Raw genomic sequence first — 11,453 nt, forward strand, 5'->3', positions numbered from 1 at the left:
AATAGGTACTCTGGCACAGGTCAGCCCTTTGTAACAGCCGCCCCCAAATTTGTCCCATCAAATTTGTCACTTGCGGAAGGGCTGACAGGGTCCATGTCCTGAAGGTCAGGGAGGGCGATGAGGCGTGCCACGGGCCTGGTGTAGGTCTTCTCCTTCACCTGGACGACAGCAGTGCGGACTCGTCCGTCTATGCCTGGGATGACGCTGGTGACACGACCCACAGGCCACAGGGCCCTTGGCAGTTGGGGGTCCACCACCATCACAACAGTTCCTGGCTGCAGCTGCAGTGGGTCCCTGTGCCACTTGGACCTGGTCTGCAGTGACGGGAGGTAACGCTGGATGAAGTGGGTCCAGAACTGATCTGCTAACACCTGAGCATGCTTCCAGCGGCGGCGGCTCAGCAGATCAGACTCTGTGTAGACTGCTTGGGGGAGTGAGGGATCCAGCCGCCCCATGAGGAGCAGATTGGGTGTCACGGGGTCCACATCAGCTACGTCTGTGGAAACATAGCCTAGAGGCTTCGAATTCAATACCCCCTCCACTTCTATCAGCACTGTCCTAAGAACCTCTTCAGGGACAGGCTGAAGCTGAATAGTGGAGTATAGTGCTGCCTTGACGGATCTCACTTCCCGCTCCCAAACACCTCCGAAATGTGGAGCGCTGGGAGGATTGAACTGGAACTGGATCTGGTACTTCCTCAGGTGATCTTGAAGAGTGGCATGCATGGCTCTGAAGGCTTCTTGCAGCTCTCGATCCCCACCACGGAAGTTTGTCCCCTGATCTGATAGGAGTTCTGCAGGCTTGCCTCTCCGTGCAATGAACCTGCGGAGGGCCATTAGGAAGGAGTCTGTGTCGAGGCTGGACAGGATGTCCAGGTGTACTGCCCGGGTTGTGAGGCACTTAAACAGGATACCCCACCTCTTTTCATGACGGCGGCCCATCTTCACTGTAAAGGGGCCAAAGCAGTCCATTCCCGTTGAGAAGAATGGGGGCTTCATCAGTCGCAGCCTTGCTGGTGGGAGGTCTGCCATTTTGGGCACAGAGGGAGTAGCTCTCCACTGCTGGCAATCTGTGCAGGCATGCTGATGACGCTTGACAGCTTCACGGCCTTGTAGGATCCAGTATTTGCGACGAAGCTCTGCAAACAAGCGCTCTGATCCAGGGTGGTGCAGTCTCCTGTCTGTGTCTTGAATGATGAGGCGGGTGACTTCATGCTGGGGGTCGAGGACCACTGGGTGGATGGCATCCAGGTCCAGCTGGTCACTGCGGCGAAGCCTCCCTCCAACCCGAATGAGACACACGGTGTCATCGTACTCTGGGGCTAGAGTACGTAGCCGACTGGTCATAGACACTGGCTTGCCAGCACATAGTAGGTCGAACTCCTCCGGGAAGCTCTCCTGCTGGGCTTGTCTCAGGACTTCTCGCTCCGCATCCCTGTAGTCCTCAGCCGAGACATTGGCCTGGTCAGTGGCTGCCTCATGGCGGGATCGCACAACAGTTTCGACCATGTCTTTGAAGGAGGAGAACCGAGCGGCCGGAGGCGATGAGCTCTGAGTAGTTGTGTTGAGGCAGCAGACTGTAGGTTTCCGCACCTCAACAGTGTCTTCCAGCTCTGCTGTGGCAGGTGTTGTAGGCCAGAAGTCAGCCGACTGCTGTAAGAAACCTGGGCCTTCGCTCCATCTGTTGTTGCCGCTCAGCTCTAGCAGCGTCTTGCCTCGCGTGATGTCATCAGCTGGGTTATTGGCCGAGTCCACATACCTCCACACCTGGACATCAGTCAGGTCCTGGATCTCGGCTACCCGCGTCCCCACAAACACTTTGTAGCGGCAGGAGTCAGAACGGAGCCAGGTAAGGACTGTGGTGGAATCGGTCCACAGCACAACTTCATTGATGGGCAATGGGAGCTCTCGCTGCAGAAGTGAAGCCAACTGAGCTGCTGTCAGTGCAGCACACAACTCGAGCCTGGGCATCGACAGCTGTTTCTTTGGGGCTACTCGCGATCTTGCAGACAAGAAGGACACCTCCACACGGCCATCAGGACTCTTTGTTCTCAGGTAGGCTACAGAACCATAGGCCCTTTCGGACGCATCGGCAAAGACATGCAGGTCTCTTTGGCAGCTTGAGATGTCCAGCTCACGGCTCACGTAACAACGGGGTAGGGAGATCTCTGAGAGATGCTGCAGCTCCTCTTCCCATGCCAGCCAGGGTTGCAGCACATCCTCCGGAAGTGAGGGATCATCCCACTCCCTTCGCTTGTCCCACAAGTGCTGCACTAGGACTTTGGCTCGTGTTGTGAAAGGGACAATGAATCCCAAGGGATCATACAAGCGGGCCAGGACTCTGTAGATGTTCCGCATCGTGGGTATGGGATGGTCTGGCATCCGGTACTTGTACCTCAAGGTGTCCGAGTTGCAGAGCCAACGGAGCCCTAGAGCTAGCTCCTGCGGGTCGGCACTGGACTCATTGAGCCATAGCTCGCTGCTCTCCGACCTGGCTTCCCTGGGCAAGTGGCTGATCGAGTCAGGGACGTTACTAGCCCACTGACGCAGCTCGAATCCTCCCGAAGCCAGCAGTGAGGTGATCTTGTCCACGAACTGTTGAGCTTCGTCCACAGAGGCAATACTCTGGAGGCAGTTATCCACATAGAATGACCTCTCTATGGCCACCCGAACATCATCGTCTTGCTGGCTGTGGTCAAGGACGTGCTTCTGCAGCGCGAAGGTAGCACAGCAGGGGCTACATGTTGTGCCGAAGGGCAAGACTTGCCAGACATAGGTGTTCAGTGGTTTCTCTGTTTCCAGGTTGCGCCACAGAAAGCGAAGCAAGGGCTTGTCTTTGGGGAGTAGCCTCACCTGATGAAACATGCCCTTGATATCGCTGCTGACTGCAACGGCATGCTCTCGGAAGCGCAGTAGGATACCAATTAGGCTGGAGCTTAGAGTGGGCCCTGGCAGCAGCAGCTCGTTCAGGTTGTCTCCCTTGTACACAAATGAACAGTTAAAGACAATCCTGTTCTTGCCGTTGTGGGACACCATGTGGTGCGGCACGTACCACGATTCTGCGGCACTCTTGAGGTCCTCTTCTGGCACCTTGACTGCGTAGCCGGCTGTCTCCAGCTTGGCGATCTCTGCACAGTATGCCACTGCGCGCTCTGTGTCTTTCAGTAGGCGCCTTTCTGTGCTGCGGAGGTTAGCCAGCACGGCCTCTTTGGGTGCATGCAGCTGTGGCATATTCTTCACCCGTAGGAGTGGAGCAGCGTATCGTTGGATACCATCTACATCGATGCGTGTGGTCTTCTCTTCCAACAGGTGGATAGCATCCTGATCCTGCCTGGAGCGGGTGACCAGCTTCTCACTCCTGTAGGGGAGAACATCCAACTGCCACAATCTCTCGACACTATGCAGGAGCTCAGCAGTGGGGGAGAAGGTTGACAGATGCATGCAGCTCTGTTCAGACAGCTGTGGCTTCCTCTGCAGAACTGGCCCTTGTAGTGTCCAGCCTAACCTCGTCTTCACTGCTGCTGGAGTTCCGGGTGGTCCCAGGCGCACTGGTTCCACTGGAGTGACGAGGTGAGGGTGGTCGGACCCAATTAGAAGCAGCGGGTGCACTCCATCTAGAGCCTTGAATGGGATACCTCTCAGGTGCTTGTGCTTTCGTTGAAGAGCCTTCACCGGGTATGAATGCTCTGCCAGACTCAACTGCTCAGCTGTAAAGGCCCGCTGTATCTTGAAGGACTGCTTTGGCTGGTCCACTGGCGAGACGGAGAACGACACGGTAGTGCCATGCAGGACTCTGAGATCTTGGCGGACTGTCCTCAAGGCCAGGTCCTCAGGCTGGCCTGTGAGCTTAAGGCTGTGGGCAGCTGCTGGGAGTAGAATGGTCCTCTCTGAACCATCATCGAGAATGGCATATGTCTCCAGGGTGTGAGGGCCATTCCGCAGTAACACTCGACTCACTTTCAGGAGTACCTGATTGCAGCCTGACCGCCTGTCCAAGTACAAGACGTCATTGACACTGGGTGTGCTAACAAAGCAGGCTAGGTTCTTTGTATCGGTTTCAGACTTGGCATTCACATCATGTAAGGCATGCAGATGTTTGCCTTTACACCTTTGGCACAGCATCTTCAGACGACACTGGGCGGCCTGGTGCAGTCTGCCACAACGCCAGCATCTTCTGTTGGTCTTGATCCACGCCGTCTTCTGTTCCACAGTGAGCAGCTTAAAGTTAGCACAGTGATCAAGGAAGTGCTGGTTGTTGTTGCAGTAGGGGCAATATGAGGTTTTGTCCAACTGCTTGGCATTGGAGGGTGGCGTAGCTGCTACTGGGGCACTTTCAGGCTGATCCGTAGTGTGCAAAACGCTAGTGACTTTGGCACCCTTGCTGTCTTGGCGACGGTCAGTCCTAGACTTTGCCTTGCTCTTCTCATCATGGTCCCGAGGGTCACACATAGACTGCTGCATCTTCAACTCGTAATTGAGCCAGTCAGAGAAGTGCAGAAGGGTAGGTATGGTGACTCGCTGTGGGTACAGGAACCTCTTGAACTCTGCCCTCATGTCCTGGGGCAACTTAGACAAGAGCCGGGATACGTGTGAGCCACAACAGAGTTCGGTCTGTCCACTCGTCCCAAGCTGATTCAGTAGGCCCACCAGTGATCTTACTTGGAGTGCGAACCTCTTGAAGCCTTTTGTGTCGCCATGTGCAATGCTCTGGGCGTCCATCAGGTCCGCGATGTACCTGAGTGCCAGCTGGTGTGGCTGTCCGTAGTGCTCTGTAAGGCTGGCCATTGTATCGGTGTAGGGCTGAGGGGAGTTGGTGTATGAATCGGCGATGAGCAGAGCGTCTTCATACTTTAGGTGATCGACCAGTATCTGGAACTTAAAGCGCTCTGTTGCGTCCCTTGGCAGCAGATTCTCCAGTGCATCCTTCAGCCTCGCGAACTCCCTTGGATCTCCTTTGGTGAATGGAGGGATTTTTGCCTTGGGCCCACGATACACTCTCTCCCTCTGGGGGGCAGATATTGGCTCACCAAACTCTGACGCTGATGGCGTGTATGGTAGACAATACTCTGGTGTTAGTACCCTGGGTACTGGCGGTGGAGGTTGAGGCAGCACTGGGCGCGGCTGAACTGGGTGCAATGCCCTCAGGCGTGCTGTAAGCTCTTCCATTAAGTCCTTTACCGGAGAGGCTGGCTGCTCCGCTTCCTCTGCTACGGGAGGTGGAGGCAGTGGCCAGTCACCGTCATCTCCTGGAGGCAACATGTATGCACTGGGTTGAGCAGATGGTGGCGGTGGCGGTCCAAAGGACTGGGACCACTCCCTTTCCTGCTTAATAGGACGCAGTTGTGGATATGGTGCAGGCATATGAAGAGAAGGAGGAGGGGCAGATGGCGGTTGAGACGGTGAGTGTGGCAGTGCAGCGTTAGTGTCGAGTCGCCTGTGCAGGTCCAACATCTGTTGTTGCATTCTCTGGTTATCCTCCACTATCCTATGCAGAACAGCCATGACATCAGGCGCAGCTTCAGTGATGGGCTTACTTCGTGGCACAGCAGGTGTGCTCTGGTAAAGGGGGGCGACAGGTTCAGGTAAGTAGACTGAGTGCTGAATTCCTGCTACCTGTGCTGCACCACGCTCTTCCCCCAGAGCTGGAGGTGTGAGAGGCGTCATCCTGGCGTATCTCTCTGAAGCTCCCTCCATGCTATGATAGCGCTGTTGTCCGGGTAAGTAAGCTGCATCATGAGGGGGGTAGTTGGACCGCTGCAGGGCTGGAAGAGAGACGGCATAGTCCTCCAGCCAGGCTGGCTGCCGCACTGCACGGCGGGGACGCACATCTGCAGGCGGAGGGCTCCTTCTCTGATCTGGGAACATCTTCAATAAATCCACAATGACCACTCAATCCTCGCTGGGGCCTCCAATTTGTTTTGGTGAATGATATGTTCTTTGCGGAAAGTTGTGGCCACTGAGGGGCATCGGTAAGAATGCACAATTGAAGATGTGGAAGATAAGGTTCTTGGGGATTTATTAATAAGAACTCAATAATGACATTAATTAGTTTGTGGGGTGTGTGTGTGTGTGTGGTTGTTCTGAAAGGGAAATAGAAATGACATAGAGGAAAACAATTACTCCTAAGCATAATGACATAAGAAATTAGCATCCATAGCTTTACAGAGAAATATGAATAGCCTGACCTACAGTGAGCTAAACACAAAATGCTCTACTACAAGTTATAAACACAGTAAGTCAAAACGGTACTGTTCCCCCCATACTCTGCCAAATAATTACTACGAAAGTCCGTTTTACACATATATCAACAGCATAAGCATGAATATACACAATATCAAGATGTTAGATAAAACATTAAAGACTATAACCTCGCGGTTAACTCGCGCTAAATTCCGCGGTAGAAATTTACCTCCGCGAATTATATGAAGCCATGTTTAAACAGAATATCTGGCTTATAAACAGCAAATAAGTAAGTGTACTTACATTTCTGAACGCACACAAGAAACCAATGGCATAAATCAAGGCACTAAGTAAACCTAGAAACACTGCTGACTCATCAGTCTAAAGTGGCGACCTCACCCCGAACTTTTTTCTGGAATATTAAAGTGGCAGGCGTCCTTCACATGCCTGCGCGGGAGGAGGCGCTCTCTGATTGGCTAATAATAATAATAATAATAATAATAATAATAATAATATTAATAGAATAGGTACTCTGGCACAGGTCAGCCCTTTGTAACACTCAGTGTTTTTTTTGTTGATTTTTGCACCATTCTGTGTAAACTCTAGAGACTGTTATGTGTGAAAACCTCAGGAAATCAGCAGTTTCTGAAATACTCAAACCAGTCCATCTGGCTCAAACCAACACCCATGCCACAGTGACAGTCACACTTTGAGATCACATTTTTTCCCATTCTGATGTTTGAACATTCACTGTAAACCCAGATAAGTTGATTGTACTTAAACTGTTTGTGTCAAGTGATTGCCTCAAATGGTTTAAGTAATTGACAGTAGAAAAAACGAATTTGTTCAAGTAGAGTCAGCTTAAATGTACAATAGTTAGAATTTAACATTTTAAGTTATATACACACTTAAATGGTTTAAGTAATCAACAATAGAAAAAAAATTGTGGCGTCTACTTAAAAGTACAATAGTCAAAACTTACATAATATTATAAGTCAAATACACTTAAAATCTTAGTTTTATTTTTTTAAAAATTTAAATATTTGGGATAAGAAAATTCCAATTAAATTCTTCTTTTGTCAATGACCACACAGTGCAGTACATTTTATTTATTTTATTGAAACACACAACAAAGCAACAAATATGTATTAACACTGATGCTCTGTGTGAAATACCAGATGCAAATCCAAAATAACAATAAGACCTTGTTTTCATAAAATTACCAAAATGGGTTTTTGCCAACAGTTACAACAGTATATTCTTACTTTTTTGCTGCAGATATTACCTTATTACAGTACCTTTCTATGATGCAGCAACTAGAACATGTGTATTGAATTATGAAACGATTTCCTTCCAAATACAATCACAGCACAGTTTTTTAATTGTTTGCTCTGTGAACAATTTTCAAGTTTGGGGAAAAAAACAACACACAACACTGACCATGTAGCAGCATATACTGCAAGTGCAAAAGGAAAAACTTGTGCTTTGTGTGCCACACAACAAAGCAGGCGTTAAGAACCGCAGCATTAAGAACAACTATGCAGTGAGGACCAGAGTTGGTGAATAAAAACAGCAGCTTTCTCAAATGTGTCCTCTGTAGAATAATTTCAGTAGAACAAACAGTACTAGATTCATCTAAGAAGAATCACATACAAAATGAGCAACTGCAAGAATATTTGCTCCAGTCAGTGCAATATAATTGTGCAACAATCCAGACTCAGACATGAAGAATTGTGCCATGAGCATAAATGTGCCTTACACTGCAAGCTCATTCTTCAGCTTTTGAACCTCTGGAGGTAGCTCACTTTGACCTAAAGTTAGCATTACTTGCTGAATGAAGGTAAAAGTGTTTTTCAAGCACTTCGGGTACTGCAGGTGGACTGCGTAGGTAAAGCCAAACAAGAAGCACATTGCTTGAGGTAGGTTGGTGAGTGCTTCCATTACAAGGCTGCCCTCTAGGATGAGCCCCACTCTTGAGGGGTTTAGTCGTGGCGATGCTGGGCTTTCAGCTCTGTTGTCCTCATAGTAGAGGATTCCCACTGGAATGTCCACAGAGTCTCCCTCACTAAGATTCTACATAGTGCAAGAAACAAGACAAAAAGAGGATATTCAGGTTAACAGCAAATTGTCTACAATCAGCTGCATAGCCTTCTTTAATATTATGATTTTTATAATTCACTGTGGTTTTATTTTAGGTAATATTGTGTAAACAAGCTGCTAGAGCCATTTTTGTGTTTGTTCATGTATAGGTGTCTGTTGTGGTGTAGATCCCATGTTGTGACAGTAGGTGTATTGGACAATGCGATATGTGAATGGTATAAACAGAAGAAGGGTTAATTACTCTTCAGGTGTGCTGCTGACAGGGGAGAAGCACAATGTTTGTGACCGGAGTTTTAGTGGCCTAATTTGAGCCTTTTTGTTTATTTTGTATACAAGTTGTTATGTGGATAAGTGCATGTAGATCAATAAAGGCGATATTGGAAATACGTTGGAGATGTTTGGATTCATTCAGTGGAGCCACCACAAACTAAATGTTGACTAGAAGTTCCGGCAGCAGCCCCTCAGCGGTTTAGAATTTTTGTTTTTGTAGAAATCAAGTCACGATACAAACCCTGAATTTTTGCATAATTTGCAGTATAAAATGCAGTAATTAATTTCCTCTTGCTAACAGGGAAGGCACATTATCAAGTTAAAATCAACTTAAGTTCAATGAAATGTCTTCAGAAATCCACCTGCAGTCCACCTCTTCTATGCAGTCCACCTGCAGTACCCGATGATGGGTATCATAACCCATCATCCCAAATAAACAAAACATGACAAAAAACTGACTCAAACACTAATCAAAAAATGTTACTCACCGAACTGCTCTTAAAGAACATAGACCTGGCCTCGCCAACACGGTGCCCACGGGCACCAGGTAGCCCGCTGGGAGCCTGGGAGGCGCCTCTGATGGATGTTCTAAAAATAGCCAGTGACTATTGCACTGTTCAAATCATATTTGGTAATCTTTAAAAAAATATATTATTTTTATTGTTTTCATGTTTTAAGACGCCTTGAAGTTTAATCCAGAAGTATTTTCTAAAAATCCCCCTAACATTTTTTAAAATTAAAATAGAAGCCTAATGTAGATAATTTTCTTTGCCAGGTCAAAGTTTAGCCTACTATGCCACCGCGCCAACTCCCCTTTGCGTTCAGTCCTCAGTCATTAGCCCGCCAATGGATAGTGATCAACACAGTGCGATAAGTTGTAAATTTTCTGTAAAGGTAGTTTTGTAAAAGTATTTATACGTGATGTTGGAGAGCAAGACAAAGAAGACTTACCACTTTCAGGATGAATGGGAGAAAGAGTTCTTCTTTACTCAAGTTGGTGAACGTTGTGTGTGTCTGATCTGTGGAGCTGCCATAGCCTTGACTAAGAGACACAATGTGGAGAGACATTTTTCTACATGCCACAGAACGTTTGATGCTAGCTACCCTCCAGGCAGCGCATTACATGCTCAAAAGACTCGTGACCTCAAGGCAGCTTTGGGCAGACAACAGTCTTTTTTCACCAAGCTGGCAAAGCAATCAAAAGCGTCTATGGAAGCTTCCTTCAGAGCAGCACACTACCTGGCTAAGCACAAAAAGGCATTTTCGGATGGAGAGGTGGTCAAAGGGGTGATGTCAGTGGTTGCAGATACTTTGTTTAAAGATCACAAGAATGGGAAGGAGATCCTCGTTGCCATCGTGGATATTCAGCTAAGTGCCAACACCACCGCCAGGAGAGTATCAGCAATGTCCACTAACTTGGTGGAACAGCTGAACGGTGACATGAGTACATACAGGTACTTTAGCATCCAATGTGACAAGTCGGTGGATAAAACCAGCACAGCGCAGCTGATGGTCTTCATCAGAATGGTGTTCAGTGATTTCACTGTGAAGGAGGAGATGCTTACTTTGCTGCCCCTGAAAACCACAACAAGGGCTGTTGACATCTATGAGGCCATAAAGCGCTATTTTACAGAGAAAAACATCCCACTTCAAAAATTGGTATCGGTAACTACCGATGGAGTCCCCGCGGTGACCGGCTGTCATTCTGATCTTATTGCGTGCTGCAGAAGTGATCCAGATTTTCCCCGTTTCCTCAGTTACCACTGTATCATCCATCAACAGGCAATTTGTGCCAAAGTGATGGGTTTTGATCCCGTCATGACTCCGGTCATGAAGATTGTCAACAGTATCTATGCGAATGCCACACAACACCGGGCATTCAAACTTCTTCTGGAGGAGCTGTCAGCTGAGTACTGTGACCTCTTGCTGCACACAGAGATAGGATGGCTCAGCAGGGGTAGAGTTCTGCAGTGCTTTTTGTCACTTCTGGACAAAATCAAAGAGTTCATGGAATCCAGAGGGCAGGACACTACTTTGCTCCAGGACACTGAGTGGGTGCTTGACCTTGCCTTTCTGACAGACATCACAGGGAAACTGAATCACTTGAACTGTGAATTGCAAGGCAAAGGTAAGAATGTACCGGACATGATCAGTGCTGTGAACGCATTCAGAGCAAAGATGAACATTTTCTCTGTGCACTTGCAGAGTAAGAAATTCCTGCACTTTCCATCTGTGCAGTCAGTTTTGAATGGAAATGCCCCTGCATCTGTAGCCTTAGACGGGGCTGTAGGAAAGTACACTCAGCTAATATCTAGGCTTGGGCAAGAGTTTGAAGAAAGATTTCATGACTTTGGTAAACTGCAGCCTTGTGTTGCATTCATTGCTAATAGTACCTTTCATGCAATGTGACATAACATACATTTCTGAACAACTTAGGTGAAGTATTCAACTTGAATGCTGATGGGATTGAAATGGAAATCATTACATTGCAAAACGACATTACTCTAAAAGCCCACCAGGGGTCCTCAAACTTCTGGTATCTTGTGGACTCCGTAAAATACAAAGGTGTGCACACAGTAGCCTTGAAAGTTGCGTGTCTGTTTGGTTCGACATATCTCTGTGAGTCAGCTTTTTCTAACATGAATTTCATTAAAAACAAACACAGAACTTGCTTAACTGATATACACCTTGAAGATTCAATCAGAGTTGCTGTGTCAAGCTATACCCCTGACTACAGTGCACTGGTGGATTCAATGCAGTGTCAAGCTTCCCACTAGGAACCATTCACATGCAAACATCAATGCATGAAATGCATTTTAAAACTTAGAAGAGAAAAGACTATTAAGAGAATGCTAAGAGAATTATTTCTTGAATGTTATGAATCTGCAATAAGGTGAAATCATT

The 11,453-nt window shown here is 47.9% G+C and overlaps 1 protein-coding gene across 1 annotated transcript; it reads left to right on the top strand.

The window, feature by feature from the left end:
* Window positions 1-9,758: 9,758 nt before the first annotated feature.
* On the top strand, window positions 9,759-10,958 carry LOC132865783 (general transcription factor II-I repeat domain-containing protein 2-like). Its single transcript, XM_060898293.1, has one exon. The coding sequence runs from the start codon at window positions 9,759-9,761 to the stop codon at window positions 10,956-10,958; it is 1,200 nt and encodes a 399-aa protein (XP_060754276.1).
* Window positions 10,959-11,453: the final 495 nt, after the last annotated feature.

This window comes from Neoarius graeffei, chromosome 18 (assembly GCF_027579695.1).
Source record: "Neoarius graeffei isolate fNeoGra1 chromosome 18, fNeoGra1.pri, whole genome shotgun sequence".
Taxonomy (NCBI): domain Eukaryota; kingdom Metazoa; phylum Chordata; class Actinopteri; order Siluriformes; family Ariidae; genus Neoarius; species Neoarius graeffei.

Excerpts from the sequence above, each read along its gene's own strand:
- LOC132865783 (XM_060898293.1), top strand. The coding sequence starts at position 9,759 with ATGGAAGCTTCCTTCAGAGCAGCACACTACCTGGCTAAGCACAAAAAG.